The sequence below is a fragment of the Mandrillus leucophaeus genome, unplaced genomic scaffold, assembly GCF_000951045.1.
Source record: "Mandrillus leucophaeus isolate KB7577 unplaced genomic scaffold, Mleu.le_1.0 Scaffold374, whole genome shotgun sequence".
NCBI lineage: Eukaryota > Metazoa > Chordata > Mammalia > Primates > Cercopithecidae > Mandrillus > Mandrillus leucophaeus.
This window is the reverse complement of record NW_012103965.1, coordinates 727,377-750,302: the sequence shown is the minus strand read 5'-3', so window position 1 is coordinate 750,302 and position 22,926 is coordinate 727,377. Positions and strand designations below refer to the sequence as shown.

Genomic DNA, 22,926 nt, shown 5'->3' with positions numbered 1-22,926 from the left:
CATGATACTTAAACATGTGAATACTTAGCTGAATTAGAGGAAAAAAACAAGCTCCTACTATAGAATTCATGTTTTATTCAGTATTGGGTCCTTCCTCTTCTAAGAAGTAAAAAATGTTAACAAAAAAATCCCAATCATATTCTGAGAGAAATATTCTTCTGGAGTCCAGTGGAATATCAGTTTATTCCCTAAATTCATCCATTATCCTTGCAATTTCCATCTAAGTTGAAAAAACTGCAAACGCAGTTTTTAGAAATATCTGTCCTTTTTGAATTTTACAGAGCTACTGGTAGTAGTAATTATTAACACCACACCATATAAAATATATCCATTTAGATATCACTCCCTCTACTTGGAGTTTTAAATAATTGCCTTGGCTGGGCAACGTGGCTCACACCTGTAATCCCAGCATTTTGGGAGGTCAAGACAGGAGGACTGCTTGAGCCCAGGAGTTCAAGACCAGCCTGGGCAACATGGTGAGACCCCATCTCTAAAAATAAAAAATAAAAATAAATTAAAAAACTTTAAAAGACAGAATTGCCTTTGTATTTTCATATTTATTCTCCCCCTACTACCAAGGGGACATGAAAGAAGACCCAAAGGGCCTGCTTGTTGCTGCTTGTTAATCTTCTCCCCACTTTGATTATCAGTCCTTTTCTTGAAGAATTTCTATTTCATACTTAACCTTCCCCATCTCAGGGATACTCTTTATAGACCTTTATCACAGCAAAATAAATAAATGCAGTAAAAATAAAAGACATGCTTTTTCCAAAACCCCTACCTTCCACATCACAAGGTAAATACTTTTGAAATACTGAGTGCCATCATGCTGGGAAGGTTTCTCAAAGCTTTTTTTTTTTTTTTTTTTTTTTTTTTTAAAGAAAATGATATAATGAGATTCTGGTTCCCTAATCCACCAAGGAGAGGTCTGCTCTGACTGTCCAGAGTCATAAAACATATGATGGGGTTTATAATTAAGGAAGTGCAAGTACTACTGTTTTCACCCATTTAACCCAGATAATTCACTCATCTGAGTGAGAAAAATAAAAGCTGCTATTAAAGTGAAGATAAACCCAGAGGTTTGATTGAACAGGCAGCACAGATTAGAGGATCTGTTCTACCTATCCTAGGCATAAAAGCAAAGAGGAGAAAGAAAATGCAAGTAACTCTTACCTTTTGCTGAGAACTAATGAGCAAAACAGAATTTCAAAGGAATATGTAAAACTACCAGAAACAGGACCATAAAAAGACACAAGGAAAGAATTGATAGATAACAGTGGGTAGGGAAACCAAGATAATTTTTTCCTACCTAAGTCCCTTTCCTAATGTTCTTAATAGAGCAAACATACTCCTTTCCGAGGTACTTACTAAAAGCATTGGAATGACCCACTAAAAGGCCTAAAAACATAAGAAGTGTACTGGGTAATGCCACAACTCAGCTCCTCTGTACAAAGCCAGACTGAAGTCTCAACATTAAAAACAAAAGCCGGCCGGGCACGGTGGCTCACGCCTGTAATCCCAGCACTTTGGGAGGCCGAGGCAGGTGGATCATGAAGTCAGAAGTTCAACACCAGCCTGGCCAAGATGGCAAAACCCTGTCTCTACTAAAAATACAAAAATTAGCTGGGCGTGGTGGCACACACCTGTAATCCCTGCTACTCAGGAGGCTGAGGCAGAGAACTGCTTGACCCCGGGAGGCGGAGGTTGCAGTGAGCCGAGATCGCACCACTGCACTCCAGCCTGGGTGACAGAGGGAGACTCCGTCTCAAAAAAATAAAAATATAAATAAATAAATAAATAAATAATAAAAACAAAAGCCAACATGACAAAATAACACTAATCACCTCCGCAACCATATCAGATTTGATATGGAATGCATTCCCTTTAAAGGAAATATAGGTTTACCTTTCGAGATTAAACTAAAATTTTTAAAAATGGAGTTACCCTCTTGCATAGTTACAGATCATATTCTAACTTAAAAGACAAAACAAAGCAAAACACACAAAACCACTTTTTTTAAAAACCACTTTTCATTTTATCTTTCCATTATGAGAGAAAGGGAGTAAAAAAGGGCTTTGGGAAAAAGCAACAGTATCTGTAAGAAAAGTGAACTATGGAGATTAGAAAAAATAAATGTGGGCCGGGCGTGGTGGCTCGCGCCTGTAATCCCGGCACTTTGGGAGGCCGGGGTACGTGGATTACCTGAGGTCAGTTTGAGACCAGCCTTACCAACACGGTGAAACCCCGTCTCTACTAAATACAAAAAATTAGCCGGGTGTGGTGGCGCATGCCTGTAATCCCGGCTATTTGGGAGGCTGAGGCCGGAGAACTGCCCAGGAAGTGGAGGTTGCAGTGAGCGGATATTGCGTCATTGTACTCCAACCTGGGCAACAAGAGTAAAGTTCCATCTCAAAATTAAAATAAAATAAAATAAAATAAAATAAAATAAAACAAAATTAAAATAAAATAAAATAAATAAATAAATAAATAAGGCCAGGTGCTTTGGCTCACACCTGTAATCCCCGCACTTTGGGAGGCCAAGGTGTGCGGATCACCTGAGGTCAGGAGTTCAAGACCAGCCTGACCAACATGGAGAAACCCTGTCTCTACTAAAAATACAAAATTAACTGGGCGCAGTGGTGTATGCCTGTTATCCTAGCTACTCGGGAGGCTGAGGCAGGAGAATCGCTTGAACCCAGAAAGCAGAGGTTGTGGTGAGCCAAGATTGCGCCATCGCATTCCAGCCTGGGCAACAAGAGCGAAACTCCATTTCAATAAATAAATAAATAAATAAATAAATAAATAAATAAATGTGAAGTAATTATCAAACACAGTATGAGTTAACCACTATTTTCATTAGTCTATTCTGACTTGGAAGTTTTCCATTCAAATATTTTCTCCACTGTCATCATGAATACTTAGGAAAAAACTGGCAACAGAAAATTATGTGTAGAATAACTTTCTCAACCCTGTCTTGCCCTTGACCTAGACACAGCATTCAGGTTCTGAAAGAAAACATCAGGGTTTTTCAGAACCACCCATCCTAAGATGCCAACTAACATCCAACAGGAAGTTGATTACCCTCTGTTCTAGAGACAGGTTTCTTTTGGGCAACTGGACAAACCAACATCACCATCTAATCCTGATGAACATTTTGTAACAATACCTTTAGATGGTGTCTAGGTCAGCAGATTTGTTTAGTCAACATAAAAAGTTTGTTTAAAGAGCCAACCTGCTGATTTTGGGATTACAGGTCACTTGCAAAAATCTGGCTTCCCAATCCACCAACCAAAGGTCTGTTCCAACTGTCCAGAGTCATAAAACGAAGTGAAAATTATTATTCAGCCATACTGGTACAAAACAGTTATTTCTTGCTTTTACTTTTGACCTAGATGGTAGCTAACTATAGAAAATAGTTTGAATTTGCAGAAATACAACAAACATGATAAAATGTTAAACCCATAGCCAAGGCTGGGCACAGTGGCTCATGCCTGTAGCCCCAGCACTTTGGGAGGCCAAGACCGTTTGAGCACAGAAGTTTGACAGCAGCCCAGGCAACATAGTGAGACCACATGTTTAATTTAAAAAAAAAAAAAAGGCATAGCCAAAGTTACACAGCTGACTGACAGAAGAAACCAACATAGTCCAGCTTGATCTTATAAGGCAATTCAAAACGAAAAGAATGTGACCTTATGTGTAATGTCCTCAAGACATTAACTATTGTTCAGCTGGGTAGGCACTAAACCTAGTATCAGCAATGAACTGGTAGCTGCTTCTAATCATACCTGCACTTTTTGATATCCCAAAAAATGTCATAGGGTAAGTTTAACAAGAAATTGTTAATATCACCCTTATTCAGTGAATGTGGAATCACTGAGAAAGACTTCTTCTTTATTTACACATTGGACAAAATTATTTGCAGTCAGGTTAAGTGGAGGAAGGAAAGGTGCTGATTAGCATTATAAATTCTCCCCATCTAAACCAAATCAGGGGTTCATATGCATGGCATTACTCATACGGAAGCATGGTTTACAGCATGTTCATGTGGGCTGTATCAAAAATAAGTTATAAGCAGTGAGGGGAAGACTACTTACCATCAAGGTGGCTAGAAGATACGTACATTGCCATCTAGACAGCTGTGAAGATGTTGATATTTTGTATTTGTACCAATTAGCTTAATCTGGCTAAAGATTAAAGAGTTCCTTAAATATCTCTAAGCAAACATAAACAATGTTCTGAGTCCTAAACTTTTTCCTATAAAGTTAAATTTAAGAAATAAGAAGAGCTTTCAAAAAATAAATGTACTATTGGTCTTCCAGACTTTGTGTTACATTGTGTTACAATGTCCCTTTAAACGGAGGAAACCTGACAGGACTTTAGCCTTTTACCTGATACTTTGCTTTCCAAACAGAGTGAAAGATTACCAGAAATTTGCTTGAGAGTCCTTGAGGCAAGTTACCACTGGGCAAGTTATGCTAACACCTAGAGAGGATGAAGGTACCTCTTTACTAGAGAAGCACATATCCCATGACACTGACGGAAGCCTGATTTTCTTGATACCTCCCTCTCTGTAGGTTCAAAAGCCCCAGAAATCATCATCTAGCTCAGCAAAACATACTATCAACATTCCTACTTCTAGAAAGCAGAGAATCGAATGCTGGGCACATAACCATCAATCAAGAAGCCAAGATATGCAAAGAAAGGGGAACCAGCAGAGAACGCAAGTTGGGGGAATCGAAGTGCTACCATGTGCAGGTGACATCTGTAAAAGACACTAAGATCAGAGGAAAGAATAATCCAAACAACTAAAATGGCTCCTACCAGCTACTACCATTAATGCAGATGTGGGAGAGGAGGAGGGAGAGAAGAAGGAACGGAGAGGAAGGAGGAAGGGGGAGCAGCTAAGCATTGTCAAAGAGGAAAAGAGGAAGACATGTCTGGCATTCAGTAACATCAGATCAGAAAAGAGCACCGTCCTGAGCTTTTACCCATGTTCCGTAAGTCACTGCTAGCTGGCCCTGAGCTTGATTTCCAAATCTCTAAGATGAAATGAAAACAACTGATATTTGAAAAGAAATTAATGACACGAAAGCTTACAGATCCTCTTACGTTTACTGGGTCTCATTTTGTTTTTGTTTTTAAAGAAAAAGGTAATGACACCAAAATAAAGAATAGGACAAATCTGGCTTCCTGGTTCACATGTTCAACCGTCCTTATCCTCCTCCTCTTCTCGTTCCCCTCCTCCTCCTCCTCCTCCTCCTCCTCCTGCATCCTATTTACCCAAACTCAAACTCTGAAACAGCTCTTTTCTCTAAAGAGCTCAGCCTGTTGGAAAGAAAGTTTGGGTACTATCCATGCAGGTAAGAAGTAATCAGGATGACAAGGTGGGAGAAAAAAAGAACAGCAGAAAGTCAGAGTCCCATTGGCTTCTGCCTGTCCTGACTGGCAAAAGCAGAAAGCAAAGCCTCAAACCAGTTCTCTGACAGGGCCCAACGCCTCTGCAGCACCCCCCGTGTAATTACACACTTGAGTGACTGGACTCTGAAGAAAATTGAAGGCCTGAGCTCCGAACAGCTGCCATTTTCTCTCTCCATCACACCAGCGTGATTACTTGAGAAATGAACAGCCCCGGCTCAAAGCTACTCCAGAATTCTCAGAGGAAATATGGCTCCGTGTTCCAATAATGAGATTCTTAAGGCAAGCGTTACTTACAATCACTCCGCAAAAGGAGCGAGCTGAGCCCCTATATCTTACAAATTAGAATTTAAGAAACCCAGCGACAGTCTTGGACAATCATTACTCTTCTGCTGCTCTAAGGATTCTAGGCTTTGGTCTATTTTTAGTGCAGAAAACTGTTAAGTTCTTAAAAACATAATCACAATAAAAAGAAAAACTCACCATAATTAGCTTCCTATAAAGGCAAATTCCACCCCATTCTAGGTCCAAACTGACAGATTCTTTTACCCTTCTCCTCATTACCCTTTTCTGCCAGAAAGTCTTGGCTTTATCAAAATAAGATTAAACAATCTTTTCATTAAATTAAAAAAAATCTAAATAGTCCTTCTTCCTTCTTTTGACTGACAAAAAATATTAGCAAGTTGCCATAGATTATATCATTTCTTAGCTGAAACCTGTCACTTAGGGGAAGCTGAAGTATTACATTGTACTAATGTATATTTTTTCCCACTCAAATGCATCTTCTTGTTTTCTCACTATCTAGTCATTCTGGGGTAGCAAAGGCAATGAACTCTCCCTATAATTACATATTTTTTAAAGTGGCTATTCTAAAAAATGTTATATGCTTTAGAGTTAACCAGCTAGGCAGATAACTGAATGAGCGGCACTCTTGTTAATCAGAGGTATATGGTAGATAGTTTCCCCTCATTCTGAAGTACGAAATAAAAAAATAGCTATGAAGATGTATGTTTTTTCCCTCCATGAAAAAATGATGTAATTAACGTACCAAGAATCTCAATTCCATAAAGGGACAAGAAAGAAAACTCTGGGAGTGAAAAGGCACTATAGTCCCCAAAAAGACAAGCAAGCAGCAGCAAGGCAAATGCTCAGGACCATGGGGTAAGGGACTCTAGGAATAGTCCTACTATACTAATTCCTACAAGTAACTCAACCAGAATGAGCTAGGAGTGAAGGACTTGCAAGTCATCTTTAAAAATCCTTCAGCCCACAAAAATTCCACCCACTGGCCAAATGCACATTAGCTCTCATCAAACTTACCAGGCTCACTCCCCATTCCTACTTCCTACTAATTCTTATATTACTAAGTTATGGAAAAAAAAAAATCATACATTTACATTTACTACCAATGCAATAATCCGAGCTTAGATTTTCAATGTAAATAAAAAGGGACCAATGAAGATGCAGAATACATTAAAATTTCTCTGGTCAGGGACGGGTAGTGCTGGATTTCTATTTTTTTTCTTTTCAGGTTTGACATGAGAGCCATTGCTTGCATCTATGGAACAAGAGTTAAAATTAGAGTATATTGGATAAATAAGATGAAATTTTAAAGCTGCCGTCAAGAGGACCACAGGAATGGTGAAGCATGGGGCATTTCTAAACAGAGTTAGGAGGTGTAAGTCCCTGTGAAGGAGCATATGCATAATAGCCAAAAGAGTCCTTTTCTCACTAAAGCAGTTCCTTCAGACCAAGGACAAAGGTAGATGTGAGAAACTGTTAGTCTACAGCTCAAGTCCCACTCATCCCATAATTATAAAAGGCAGTAGTTTTTTTCTCTGACCACAGCCATCAGAAGGAAAAAATACTTTTTGCATATCATCGACAGTCCTTACGAGTTCTGAAAAATGGTACTCACGATAAGCATTGTGACCAGAAGATTCTTCTTGGTGACTTGAGCGTGAGAGAAGATGTAGTTCAGTACAGTGTTCATGTCACTTTTATTCTCTTCCCGGAGGGCGAATACACATTTGTCATAGTGACCTGCACGCCATGAAAAGAACTGGTTCTCACCCATGTATAAATGTTCACATTTACATGCTATTTGTTTTGTACTGTCTATAATTTATGAGACGAGCAGTAAGAAGAAACATCGTAAGGATTTTCTTGGATGGATTTGTACAGAAACTGGCAATGTGATTTAGTAAAAGAACACCGGACTAGGAGTTAGGCAATTTGGATATAAGATCTGGGTTCAAGGCCTAGCTCCGTTAGCAATTTACTGTGTGCTCCTGGGCAAATCATTTCACTTCTCTGGGCCTCAATTTTATTAAATTTTTTAAAAATTGGGGAGGTGGGTATGCCTCAAAGACTGAAAGATTGGGAATAACTCCAACCCCAGTCTTACTCTAAACTCTGTCATGATTTCTTTAGAAGAGAAATTTCTGCTGTTTAAAAAGAAATGTAAATATCATTAAACTTGATGATCTTTAAGGTCTCCCCCAGAGCCTGAGATTCTGATTCCATGTTGCAGAAAACAGTTTACCCTAACCAGTAGGAACAGTTTTAGCTCAAAAAATAAAACCACATCAAACTTAGCAATATCCATGAGAAGTGTGGCTACTACCCCTGGAATCAATATTTTCTTCTGTTAGTCCTTGAAACAGCTAAGCAATGCCTAGGAACGCCAAATCCAACCCAAGGTATAGATCAAAGAGAACCGTGCATTAAGTCAAAAGGTCTATAGGGAGACTAAAGTTATGCATATCTTCACTTGCCTTCCATAAGGCCACCAGGGGCAGGTTAGTTCTGAGTAGGAAAGCTATGTTTTACAACAGAAGCATAAGCCTCTGGTACACTGTAGTGATATCTGCCATGGTATATAAGTAATATTCAGTTCTTTAGAAAACAGCTTACCTCAGAACTGAATTTCCAAGGAAAGAGGAATTAGTGTTTGAATATGCTCAAGGGTCAGAATTTTATGAAATCACGAAAACAGTAAAGGATTATCACCTCAGTTCAGATTCCACGTTAAGTTACAAACCAGAACAGTGGCGTTCAAACTGCATTACCGTGGTTTCCTAGAATACTGAGTACATTGGACCAGTGTAACCAGGCTTTTAACTATTCTAAATATTAGAGATTGACATAAGCAACTTTTTTCCAAATAAAACTATATTTGAAAAACAATGGACTACAATATTGAGAGAGCTGCCAATTTCATAAAAGACACATTTAGACCAAAAGGGAAGCTGTTTAAAAATTAGCTGTTCTGTGTTAATATTTTTCTCTACCAAGACTTAGCTTTGAAGTGACAACACAAATAAACTTTGGCAATAGGACCAGGGGAAATAAAAGGAACACATTCACCCAGGGTGAGGGGAGACATTAACAGAAAGAAAACAATGATTTTTTTTCTTTTTTTTTTTTTTACTTTGAAGATCCTGCACACCAAGACACTCTTTTTAAAAAATGTTTAGTTGGCTGGGTGCAGTGGGTCACCCCTGTAATCCCAGCACTTTGGGCAGCCAAGGCGGGTGGATCACTTGAGGTCAGGCATTTGAGACCAGCCTGGCCAACAGGGTAAAACCCCGTCTCTCCTAAAAATACAAAAATTAGCCAGGCGTGATGGTACACACCTATAATCCTAGCTACACAGGAGGCTGAGGCAGGAGAATTGCTGGAACCCAGGAGGCGGAAGTTGCAATGAGCAGAGATTGTGCCCCTACACTCCAGCTTGGGTGTCAGAATAAGACTCCATCTCAAAAAAAAAAAGAAGAAGAACACACACACACAAAACAAAACAGTTTAATTATGAAATATATATACAGAAGAATATATAGAATATATGGTATCAATTGAAATAAACACCCATGTGTTATTTTAAAGCTATTAAATTTTAATAGAACATCTTTAGTATTTTTGAAGACCCCTGTGTACCCCTCCTCAAAAACAACTACTAAGCTGAATTTTATGTTAATTATTCTTTTGCTTTTCTTAACTTTTATCACCAATGTATGTACAGCTTAATTTTCCTGGTTTTTGAACCTGAAAAAAATGGAATGACTGTACCGTTTATTTTCCATAACATTGTATTTTTGAGATTCATCCTTTTGTTCAGTGTATGCCTTGGTGCATCCATTTTCACTGCTGCATAGTCAACCATGGTAGGAATATACTAGACTGCAATGATCTACTCTATCTATGTATATTTAGATTGTTTCTTGTCTTTTTTGAGATTATGAACAGTGCTGTCACAAATAGTCCTATATATGTCTCCTAGTAAACACGTGTAATAGTTTCTCTAGAGTATATTTTCTAGGAGTAAAATTACTAGGTTAAAGAATACAAATATGTTCAACTTTATTAGGTACTGACCAACTGTTACCCAAAGTGGTATACCAATTTGTACTTCCATGTACAGAAGCAATGAAGATGATGATGTGACTTTTAAATTTTTGCCACTCTCATTGTGGTTTTGGTTCATATGTCTCTAATTACTAATGGGATTGAGCATCTTTGTGTAAGTTGATGAATTCTTTGTACTTTCTCTTCTGTAAAATATCTTTCTATATCTTTTGCCCATTTTTCTATTAGGATGTCTTTAACTTGATGATTCATACCAGTTCTCTAGATACTTCTAATTCTTTTTTAGGTATAGATTTTATAAATATCTTCTCACACTTTGTAGCTTATATTTTCAGTCTCTCTTTTTTTGGAGACGGGGTCCTCCTCTGTCACTGGGGCTGGACTGCAGTGATGTGATCACGGCTCACTGCAGCCTCGACCTCCCCAGGCTCAGGTGATCCTCCAACCTGAGCCTCCCAAGAAGCTAGGACTACAGGCACACACCACCACACCTGGCTAATTTTTGTGTATTTTTTTAGAGATGGGGTCTTGCTATGTTGTCCAGGCTGATCTCAAACTTCTGGGCTCAAGCCATCTGCCAGCACTGGCCTCCAAAAGTGCTAGGATTACAGACTTTTCAGTCTCCTTATGATGTATTTTGATGAACAGAAGTTCTTGAGTGGAGTTTAAGTAATAAATCTTTTCTTTTGTAGTTTGTACTTGCTACGTCTTATACAACAAAATCTTCCTATCCTGAGATTATAATGATATTCTCCTAACCATTTAATAGCTTCACCTCTTTAGTACATATTTAAGTCTTTATTTTATTGAGAACTGATTTTTGGGCATAAGATAGGGATTCCATTTCTTTCTTTCCTTTTTTTTTTTTTTTAATGAATAACCCATTACACTGGTATCATTTATTGAAAAAAAAAATCTGTCCTTTCCTCATGATCTACAATGCTTCCTCTATCATAAAATAAGTTTTCATATATGGGTGGATCTGTTTCTGGGTCATTATGTTCCACTGATTTATAAATCTATCCCTATACCTATCTCACAATTTCTTAATTAATATGGCTTTATATTAAATCTTCTTTTCTGATTAGGCAAATCTTTTCACCTTGTATTTCTTTGGAAGTATCTTGATTATTGTGAGACTTGTCTTTTATGGAAATTTTATAATTAGCATTACAAATACGCTAACAGAATTTTTATTGAAATGTCAATCTACAGATGAATTTAGGAAGAATCAGCACCTAATAGTGTACATTCCAATTTAAGACCTTGATAATTTATTTAAATCTTCTTTACTATTACAATCTTCTTGATTATAATTTTCTCGAAAAGAGGCTTGCATGTTTTTTGTTAGATTTACTCGTATTTCATCTTTTTGGTTGCTATTTTATCAACTAATTAATTATTTAGAGACAGGGTCTTGCTCTGTTGCCTGGGCTGAGTGCAGTGGTGCAATCATAGCCCACTGCACCCTTGAAACCCTGGGCTCAGGCAATCCTCTTATTTCAGTCTCTTGAGTAGGTAGGACTATAGGCATGTGCCACCATGCCTGGCTAATTGTTTTTAATTTCTTGTAGAGATGGGGTCTCACTATGATGCCCAGGTTGGTCTCAAATTCCTGGTCTCAAGCAATCCTCCTGTCCTTGCCTCCCAAAGTGCTAAGATGACAAGCGTGAGCCACTACATCTAGCCTGTTATTTTAAATGTTTTTTTAATAACTTAATAATAAATCTGTGAATCCTTTGAGGCTTTCTAAAAAGACACCCTACATATTTAATAATAGCAGATATATTGCTTTACTATTTTCTAGCTCTTACACCCTTTAATTCTTTGCCTTGTCTTACTGCACTGGCTAGGACATCCACTATGATGCTGAATAGAAGTAGTGGCAGCAGGCATCCTTGTCTTATTCCTAATCTTAAAGATAATGTTTTCAGCGTTTCACCATAATGCATGATGTAGCCTGCAGATTTTTTTGTGGGTCCCTTTTACAAGATTTTAAAAGTTCCATTTCACTCCTAGTTTCCAAGAGTTTGTCATGAATGGATGTTAAATTCTGTCAAATGCTCCCTCTCTACACCCTGTTATCTTGAGATAATGAGCATGTTTTTCCTCCTTTCATCTATTTCATGATAAATTATATTAATTGACTTTCCCCAAACTGATCAACCTTGCATGAGTGGGATAAAGCCAACTTGGTTGTTATGTATTATTTTGTATGTTACTGCATGCGGTTTGCTAATATCTACATGAGGATTTTTGCTAGTCATGAGTGGCACAGGCTGCTTTTAAAGGAAGTGAAAAGGAGCAGATAAAGGAAAATTTCAAATTTTAGATGTTTCAAATTCTATGATGTTTCACTGCCATCTTGTGGCAGGAAGCAATGTCAGCAGTATACAGCTTTAAAATTTTAACCAAGGTTATTTCACACTTAGAGACAATATATCATTTAGTGAAGCTCTTCAGAGAAAGCCAGGGATAAAGTCCACCTAAAAGATATACTAAAAAGTACTGGAAAATCTGAACTTGCTCTTCCTAGATGCCTCTAGTTCAATTCATGGATTAGCTGCCAAGAATCAAGCTCTTCAGATATGGGTTTCTCAATTTCAGCCTGTGATGACTCAACCAACTTACACTATACAAGGTCAAAAAGGTATCAACAGGAATGGTAGTCTCGATTAGAAAAATTACTTCAGCCCTTTCTCAGAAGCACACTGGATTCCTAATTTCATCAAGCTGTGTTTCGTTGTTCTTTCTTTAGTGCTAGTGGATATAGAGGTTTAGTTTTTAAGAGAGTGGTGATAGGAGACTGTTTATTAATGGAAGTGTTGTTGACAGGAGGGGGCTTAGCTCTTACACAGTCCTATATGGATAGTTTGGGTTGGTTATCAGAATCAAGGCTTTCTGGGCTAGAGAGTCCTCAGGAAGAGGCTTACCATTCTGGAATTGTGTCTCTACTCGCAGGTACTGCCGGAGCAGATCCATCACCACAGCCTTCATGTGGCCTCGGATGCCACTTCGGTACCTAGGCAAATAGAAAGCCTCCACTGAAAACCCTGACAATCCAACACTATTAAGTAATAAACCCAAAGGCCAAATTTACCTCCATGACATTCCACTGAACTGCTTTCCCTCTGAATAAAGAACAGCCTAAAATGAACTACAAAATTAACTTAAATTCTAAGCCTAAAAGAAATCTCACTATAGACCTTTTTTAATAAAGAAAAGACAACAACACCCTGCATAGCCCCCTCTACCAACACCTTGACTCAGTTCCTACTGCTAAGTAGAAATTATTACTGTACTCGTGAAATGGCTGAGATATCTGAAAAATTTATAAGTATCTTAAAGTTAAAAATGTTCTGTGAGGTCGGGCGCCGTAGCTCACATCTGTAATCCCAGACCCCTTTTGGGAGGCCAAGGCAGGAGGATCACTTGAGTCTACGAGCTCCAGACCAGCCTAGGCAACATGGCAAAACCTCTTATCTACAAAAAATACAAAAAAATTAGCCAAGCATGGTAGCGTGTGCCTGTAGTCCCAGCTACTCAAGAGGCTGAGGTGGGAGGATTGCTTGAGCCTAGGAGGCAGAGGTTGCAGTGAGCTGAGACTGTGCGACTGTACTACAACCTGGGTGACAGTGTGAGACTCTGTCTCTAATAAATAAATAAATAAATAAAAATGCTCTGTGAATATCCCTTCAGTATTAATAGCAACAACCACAATTACTTTTGCACCAACCTAATACAATAGGTTCCATAAGATAAGAATAAAAAATGTCGTACTGGGCCCTCTGACAGAAGAAAAATTAGGAGCTTCATCAAAATGGCAAGGAAAAAGAAAACAACAAAATTTCTGTGCCTTATTAATTGACAAACTGGATGCAGTGGCTCATGCCTGTAATCCCAACAGTTTGGGAGGCTGAGGCAGGTGGATCATTTGAGCCCAAGAGCTTGAGATGAGCCTGGGTAACGTGTAAAACCCCACCTCTTCCAAAAATATAAAAATTAGCTGGTCGTGGTGGTGCACAGCTGTAGTCCCAGCTATTCCAAGGGGTTGAAACAGGAGGATCACCTGAGCTTCGGGAGGTTGAGGCTGCAGTGAGCCATTATTGAGCCACTGCACTCCAGCCGGGGCAACAGAGTGAAACCCTGTCACAAATAATAATAATAATAATAATAAATAATTGACAGAAAAAAATGTAGAATATTAAGAAGTCAGAAATATTGAGCATAAGAGTTAGCTCACAATTCTAAGATATTTAGAAGATACAAGGTACTTTCTAAGATATAAGGTACTTTTTAATTTCTTGAAGTCAATCTGAGGTAAATCTCTTTGTGACCACTTAAAAGAAAGGAAGACATGAGCATGGACAGGTCTGGGAATCTGGAGTTACAAGTTACTACCTCTGTACCAGCTGAACAATGCTCTGAGTATTCATAAAGAAGACCTCCCGTTCAGATTTCCGGTTCAATGTAGCTGCATGGCTATCTAGGATGTTGGCAATCTAAGGTATAAAAAAGGGAAAAAAATGAGGCCCAACCCAACAAAATGCCCCAAAGCATCAGCCTCTATAGCATGACCAGTAGGAATCTTCTTGCTATAACATGCCAATTCCTATCTCTCACATGTTGGCAGTAGCTGGAAGTTACTGGGCAGAGTTTATATAGAGGATCATGCTAAATAAGCAAGCAGATTTCATCCCTTGTCAACCTTTCCCAGATGAATTAATGACTACATTACAAAAACTATCATCTTACCAAGATCTGTTCAAGGTCAAGATCCAAACTTCACTCCCCACTTATCTACTTATACTCCCTACACGTGCTTCTGCTTTATGGGTAAAGAGTAAAGATGTTGCCAAGGTAGTAAGAATGTCTCTAAAAATAAAACTACAAATAGGCCATGCATGGTGGCTCACACCTGTAACCTCAGCACTTTGGGAGGCCAAGGAGGGAGGAAAGGTTGAGCCCAGGAGTTCAATACCAACCTGGGCAACGTAACAAGACCCCCATCTCTATAAAATTTTTTAAAATATTAGCTGGGCATAGTGGTGCACATCTGTAGTCCCAGCTACTTGGGAGGCTGAGGTGGGATGAGCCATTGGGCCTACTGGGGTCAAGGCTACAGCGAGCCATATGATTGCACCACTGCACTCCAGTCTGGGTGACAGGGTGAGACCCTGTCTCAAAAATAAATAAATAAACAGCTGGGCACAGTGGCTCACACCTGTAATCCCAGCACTTTGGGAGGCCAACGTGGGAGGATCACGAGGTCAGATCGAGACCATCCTGGCCAACGTGGTGAAACCCCATGGCAATTAAAAATGCAAAAATTAGCTGGCATGGCAGCGCGTGCCTGTAATCCTAGCTACTCAGGAGGCTGAGGCAGGAGAATTGCTTGAACCCAGGAGGCAGAGGTTGCAGTGAGCTGAGATCACGCCACTGCACTCCAGCCTGGAAACAGAGCTAGACTCCATCTCTAAATCAATCAATCAATCAATCAATCAACTAATATCACTCTACTTTCAATTCATGAAGATACCTCTAATTAGGGAATTAGGGAATAGCCCCAGGAAAAAAGCTATATGGTATACATGATCCAAGTGTGCTTTTCTCATAACTACAGATACTTTATACTTCACATACAGTACTTTCACTGTTGGCTTTGTACCCTGAGGCAGGTTTTTTTTTTTTTTTGAGACGGAGTCTTGCTCTGTCCCCCAGGCTGGAGTGCAGTGGCGCAACCCTGAGGCAGTTTTGTGAGGAATACAATGCTTAAAAGTATACAACTACAACATCCAAAAAATAAGGAGGATCCAAATAGGAAGGAATCCTACAATATGAACTCTGGCATTGGTAACCAGAAAAAAATGAAGATAGTGTTATCCTATAAATACCTGCTGACTGGGAAACTGACAGAGGACTGATGTGATGTTGCTAGCATACTGAGCCATTTCCTTCTTGATAGACTTCTCCACATTGGGGGGAATGCGGCCAGACACGCTAGTCATGATATCTTGCAATTCTAGGAGAGGCAGGGAGGGATCTCTGAGGGTTTTCATCAATCGCTCTACCCAGTCTTTTACCTAAAAAGAAAGCATTGGTAAAATAGGACCCAAAGTTAACACAATCCCCCAAATAAAAAGATACATAGTTGTCATTCCGTATACGTGGGAAATTGGTTCCAGAACCACCACTCATATGAAAATGTGCACATACTTGAGCCCTACAGAACCCATGTATAGAAAAAGTTGTGGGCTCCATATTTCATCAATACTATAATTTTGATCCATGTTTGGCTGAAAAAATCCACATATAAGTGGACCCACACAGTTCAAACCTGTGTTGCTCAAGAGTAAACTATATCTGAATTCACTATCATATACTACTTCTTTTCAATATAAAATTTATATAATTTTCAATAGATATGGGGTCTCGCTATGTTGGTCAGGCTGGTCTCAAACTCCTGGCCTCAAGTGATCTTTCCAACTCAGCCTCCCAAAGTGGTGGGATTACAGATGTGAGCCAACTATCATAGAGTACTTTGAAATTGCAATGTAAGCATCTAACATTGCCCCTATTCTCCAGTTTAAAAAGGTGTAATCACGGCTGGGCACAGTGGCTCACGCCTATAATCCCAGCACTTTGGGAGGCTGAGGCGGGCAGATCACAAAGTCAGGAGTTCACGACCAGTGTGGCCAACATGGTGAAACCTTGCCTCTATTAAAAAGAAAAAAGAAAAAAATTAGCCGGGCCTGGTGGCGTGTGCCTGTAATCCCCACTACTCAGGAGGCTGAGGCAGGAGAACTGCTTGAACCCAGGAGGTGGAGGTTGCAGTGAGCTGAGTTTGCGCCATTGCACTCCAGCCTGGGCAACAGAGCAAGACTCAGTCTCGAGGGAAAAAAAAAAAAAAGGAGTAATCACAATTAAATGTGAAGTCCATGACAAGGATGGATTTAAAGACCTCAAGTCCCACAACTGAAGGTGAAAGAGTTCCAGGCCAAACAGCTTTCTTTTCCTCCCTCTTAAACAATCATTATGAGACTTGCAGCTATTTTGGAGAATAGGTATCCCATTTGTACACCCCTTCCCCAGGAGACGTGATTCATACCTTGCTGCTAAAGAAAGGATCTGGAAGGCAGTATCCATTCATTACGTTGACCAGATTATCCAGGACATAATGGAACACTCGATGCAGTTTCTCGCCTCTGAGTGCCGTGCTCTGGATCCGTGGCAGACTACCTGTGTGAAGCTCAGCCTATCAACCCCAACAAGAGATCAAGTCATCTACTACTTTTGATCTAAGGTACAAACACACCACTACAACTTAAGAGTTATCATTCAAAATGGAGACATCATTTTACCATACCCAGCTACCAGAAGGGAAGTCAATGGAGGAAACATCATAAGGAAATTACGGAATCTTAGTATTACGGTAATTCTTGCAAACTCTTAGTTCCATAATACTACAGGTACAAATACAAGGCATAAGATTAATAGGCGAAAAAGCTAAAGAAAACACTGGCAAACCAAGCACTGAAATCACTTGCCTCTCTCCAAACCACCAAGTTCTTTAGCTCTTAGAGAGCAATATTCGGAGCATCTTCCTAACCCACCTGCTGAACCTTGCTGGGGTTGTCCAGTTGCATTCTGGCCAGTACACAGCCAGGGTCAAGAGCTGCTCCAGGTCGCTTGACGTAATGGATACAGCCAGACTCCACAGCTGTTAAGGTCATTACCATCTTCATCACCTATAGTGAAAAATAAATTAGACTCAGATTTATCTCTCTTTACACAGGTGAATGCTAAGAAGAGGTAAATTTTTCCCTTAGCATCTAAGTGGACCACACCTAATTTGACCCAGAAAACATGGGAATTTACCACCATCTTCTAGGGACTATCAAGGCAGGCAATTAGAAAATCTCTCAGTACCTCACTTTAGAAATAACAGTTATTGACATTTCTCATTTCTAACTTTTAAAACCATTTTGGCATAATTTGTGATTATACTTGCTTTGTACTTAGAAAGTGAGGAACAATTTAATCTCTTCATATCAGTGAATCCAATCTAAGACATCCAGGCCAAAACCTAAGGATCATTCTTCACTCCTCTTTCTCCCTTACCTACCAATTACCAATCCAGCCAGGCATATCTTCTAAACCTTTCTCAAAAATCTTCTTCTCTTGCCATCTCTTCAGTTTACGCCTTCTTCATTTCTGGCCCAAAGTACTTCAAAGATGCCTTAAGAGATCTCCCTACTTGCTATATACCTCCCACAAGGTCATGAAAAGCAATCATTCTAGATCCCAAATATCATCATACTACTTTTCCACTTAAATCCTTCAGAGATTACCCGCTGCCTCCAGGATAATGTAAACTTACCAGTATAGCTTATAAGATCCTTCATAACCTCACATTCAAGATCTCACATTACTTCTTTAGCATCTTTGCTTGTCCCTCCCCATTAATCCTTAGTCTATTCTCAAGCCACACCGACACATACCTGCAGTTCCCTAAATACACTGTGCTGTCTTGCTTCTGTCTTTGTACATGCTATTTCTTCAACTTTAAGCACTCTTCCCTGCCCTTCTTCACCTGCTCTATTACTATCTGTCTTTCAAAACGAAGATCAAATGTCTCTTCTTTCAGAATATCTTCCCATACAAGCTTAGCTTGATTTGGGTTAGGTGACCCTCTGCACTCTATGCTTAGCTCTCTTAAAATTAATCACATGACATTACTTGCCTGTTTTGTGCCCCACTTCCACATATTTCCTCTGGACAGCCAGCAGTTAGGACACCTAACACTCAATAAGTGCTATTGCCTAGTATCTATTTTTAGAGCTAGAGATTCCTCATTTGCCAAAGTGTTTTTATGTGTTTTAAAAATCTTAAGGTTCGTACTTCTAATGAAGCCAACTGATGTTTTTCATTCTTATTTCCAATCTGTCACCTTTTTTTTTTTTTAATTTTTTAGAAATAAGGACTTGATTTGTGGCCCAGGCCACAAATTGTACCACTCCAGTACAGTAGTACAATCACCATTCACTGCTGCCTTGAATTCCTGGGCTCAAGGGATCCTCCCACCTTAGCTGCCAGAGTGGCTGGGATTACAGGTATGTGCCACTGTATGCCGCTAATTTTTTAGTTTTTCACAGAGACAGGGTCTCATCATCTTGCCCAGGCTAATCTCTAACTCCTGGCCTCAAGCGATCTTCCTGCCTCAGCCTCCCAAAGAGGTGGGATTACAGGCACAAGCCACTGCACACAGCCTCCTTTCTGTAACTTTTCGGTCCTAGTCCATCCCAGCCAACCCTTTTCCTACCTTCCCCTCCCATGATCCCACAGTCTTTTCACCACACTGACCTCAATCTCAGCATAGCACTGGCCAGCAAACACATGACCTCCATCTTCTACAATGTACTGGATTAACTTCCCAGCAGAAGGTGAGCGCATCACTGATGGGTCATTTTCCTTCTCAAACACACAGGTTTTATTGCCAATTGTGATGCGATATCTAGGAGACAAGTGGAAGTATGTAAGCTAAGAAAGCACCTCAGGATGTAAAGGAGAATGGTAGAGAATGTCAACCTTCAAATAAAAAAATCCTGAAAACTTTATTACACACACACACGCACATGACATTCACTGCACCTTTGTTTACAATGTCAATTAACAAAAATTTCCTAGATTAAATAAAGTATAGTATAATCACATAATGGAACACTACATGGCTATTAAAAATAACAGGTACCACAGTTTAAAAAAACACAAAGATATTGATGATGTAATAGCTAACATTTCTTGAAGACTAGCTATGTTGTGACAATGTTCTACACATTTTCAGCATATTAATTTATTTCATTCTCATAATACCACAACTGGTGTTGAACATTTGTGAATTTTTTTTTTTTTTTTTTGAGATGGAGTTTTGCTCTTGTTGCCCAAGCTGGAGTACAATGACGCAATCTCGGCCTGCGGAAACCTCCGCCTCCCAGGTTCATTCAATTCTCCTGCCTCAGCCTCCCGAGTAGCTGGGACTACAGGCATATGCCACCATGTCTGGCTAATTTTGTATTTTTAGTAGAGACAGAGTTTCACCATGTTGGCCAGGCTGGTCTTGAACTCCCAAACTCAGGTGATCCACCCGCCTTGGCCTCCCAAAGTGCTGGGATTACAGGCGTGAGCCACCACTCCTGGCCACATTTGTGAATGTATTTAAAGAAAAACAGTATGTACATGAATGTAACTTGTACATGCATATAAAATTTTTACTCAAATATATAAGAAACTTTTAACAATGGTTACTTATAAAAAGGGGAACTTATTTTTCATTGTCCACATACACTGGAAAGGGAGACATGTTTTTAATTACCAACACTTTTATATTCTTGATATTTTTGTTAAGTACATGTACTATTTTTTTTTTAAACTACAAACGAGTACCAAAAAAAGCCTGGGAAAAATCCCAAAAACTAGTAACTTATAAGAGAAAAGGCTAATAGGATGACCGGCAAATGGACCTCAAACAGTCATTTACCTATCCACTTCCTCCTTCATGTACGTAGTATAACTGCTGCCATCATAGGATAAGAGCAGTCCACCGTCACTCAGCCGATGTACATCTACTTCTACACATGAGCCATTCATGATCACCACATAGGAGTTGGGGGACTGTCGAGTCACCTGTAGGGAATGAGAATGAGGATCAGTGTGTCCCTTCCAGGTACAACTCCAAACAAAATTTGAATGCTTCAAAAATACAGGTAAGAAAGATCTGTCAGGAGGACAAAAACTCATGGCACTGATGCTATTTGCATCAGTGTCTGTGGACATGACTCAGTTCTGCTGTAAGCAAAGACGGCAACCTTAGTTGTTTTTCCCAGCTGTGGTTGTTCCCTGTCTCTCCTTTATCTCTTGGCAACAACAAATGCTGCTTCAGGACACTGACACAAATAATGACTGTAATTTCACTAACACCCCCATTCCTGCATTACATCAAATTTTTTCTCTTGCCTCTCAGCCTAAAGAAAGATAGCTTAAAAAGTAAGATGCAAACTCCAATGGGGTTCTGCATACCTTAAGTACATACTTGACTCCCTCATAGATAAGTTCAACATCTACTGTATTCAGCAGTGTATGAGCAGGAAGGACTTGACCCCTGAAAGAACAGCAGCAAGAGAGACACTTACTACAAAGTTCCAACAGTTAATAAGAGAATCTAAAAGATTATTGATTATAGCATTTCCTAGGACAACAAAAAACTAGAAACAACCTAAATACCTCAATAATCATTTGTAAGGAATTGATCACATCAATTATGAAAGAATCTTATAATGGATTTTTTTTAAATTAGGGTAAAATACACATTACATTAAATTGGCCATCTTAACCATTACAAAATGCACATTTCTATAGTGTTGGGGATATTAACACTGTTCTGCAACCAATCTGCAGGACTTTTTCATCTGGCAAAAGTGAAACTCTACACCCATTAACAACTCCCAATTTCCCCCTCCCCCTAGTCCCTGGTAACCATCATTCTACTTTCTGGTTCTATGAGTCTGACTACTCTTGATACCGCATATAAGTAAAACCATATAGTATTTGTCTTTTTGTGGCAGGCTTAATTCACTTACCCTAATGTCCTGAAGATCCACCTATGTTTCAGCATGTGTCAGAACTTCCTTCCTCTTTAAGGCTGAATAATATTCTATTGTATGTATATCCCACATTTTGTTTATCCAGTCATCCATCAACCAACATCTGAGTTGTTTCCATCTTTTAGTTACTGTAAATAATCCTCCTATGAATGTGGCTGTGCAAGTATCTTTCAGACCCTGCTTTCAATTCTTTCAGAATACCCAGAAGTGGTATTACCAGATCATATGGTAATTCTATTTTTAATTTTTTCAGTAATTGCAATACCATTTTTCAATAGTGGCTGCATCATTTTACATTCCCATCAAGAGTGCACAAGTGTCCCAATTTCTCTATGTACTTGCCAATACTTGCTGTTTTCTGTTTTTTGACAGTGGGCATCCTAATGGGTGTGAGGTGATATCTCATCATGGTTTTGACTTTATTTACTTAATGATTAGTGATGCTGCACATGTCTTCACATGTGGAACAAAACATACAGATATTAAGAAGATGTGAACTAAAAAACACTTTAAAAAAATATACTGTTGAGTTAAAAAAGCAAGGTAAAGAACAGTTTCACAGTATGCTACCATTTGAGTTTTTAAAAACCAGGAGGTGGGAAGAAACAAGTACCACATGTTGATATGGTTTGGCTGTGTTCCCATTCAAATCTCATCTTGAACTGTAGCTCCCATAATTCTCATGTGTTATACGAGGGACCCGGTGGGAGATACTTAAATCATGGGGGCAGTTTCCCCATACTGTTCTCGTGGGAGTGAATAAGTCTCATGAGATCTGACAATTTTATAAAGGGAAACCCCTTTCACTTGGCTCTCATTTTCTCTCTTGGCTGCCACCACAAAAGACATGACTTTGCTCTTCCTTTGCCTTTCGCCATGATTGTGAGGTCTCCCTAGCCATCTGAACTGTGACTCAAACCTCTTTCCTTTATAAATTAGCCAGTCTTGGGTATGTCTTTATTAGCAGTGTGAGAACAGACTAATACACATGTATATATTTATGTAAGTTTAGGATATCTTTGGAAGGTTAGAAAAGCAATTGGTAATACGAATTTACTATAGGGGATGGAAACTGGGTGGCCAAGGAACAGAGGTCAGAGAGAGACTTTTCACTGCTTATCTTTTTTGTGCCTTTTGAATTTTGAACCACAGGAATGTGTTAACTGTTCTTAAAGATAAAGATTAACGCTGGACACAGTGGCTCACGCCTGTAATTCCAGCACTTTGGGAGGCCAAGGCGGGCTGATCACGAGGCCAAGAGATGGAGACCATCCTGGCCAACATGTTGAAACTCCGACTCTACTAAAAATACAAAAATGAGCTGGGCATGGTGGAGTCCACCTGTAGTCCCAGCTACCGGGGTGGCTGAGACAAGAGAATCGCTTGAACCCGGGAGGCGGAGGTTACAGTGAGCAGAGATCATGCCACTGCACTCTGGCCTGGTGACAGAGCAAGGCTCCACCTCAAAAAAAAAAAAAAAAAA

At 39.4% G+C, this 22,926-nt stretch overlaps 1 protein-coding gene across 4 annotated transcripts in view; it reads right to left on the bottom strand.

Moving 5' to 3' along the window:
- The window catches only part of ACACA (acetyl-CoA carboxylase alpha), a 355,889-nt gene that overhangs the window by 141,822 nt on the left and 191,141 nt on the right, over window positions 1-22,926 (bottom strand). For all 4 annotated transcript variants that reach the window (XM_011990217.1, XM_011990219.1, XM_011990218.1 and 1 more), the window contains 9 exons: window positions 20,860-20,941; window positions 20,321-20,466; window positions 19,147-19,297; window positions 17,397-17,531; window positions 16,892-17,038; window positions 15,678-15,866; window positions 14,185-14,285; window positions 12,717-12,805; window positions 7,334-7,458 (listed from right to left, as the gene is read on the bottom strand). In XM_011990217.1, coding sequence (XP_011845607.1) covers window positions 7,334-7,458; window positions 12,717-12,805; window positions 14,185-14,285; window positions 15,678-15,866; window positions 16,892-17,038; window positions 17,397-17,531; window positions 19,147-19,297; window positions 20,321-20,466; window positions 20,860-20,941 — 1,165 coding nt within the window. The remainder of the gene's footprint in view (window positions 1-7,333; window positions 7,459-12,716; window positions 12,806-14,184; window positions 14,286-15,677; window positions 15,867-16,891; window positions 17,039-17,396; window positions 17,532-19,146; window positions 19,298-20,320; window positions 20,467-20,859; window positions 20,942-22,926) is intronic.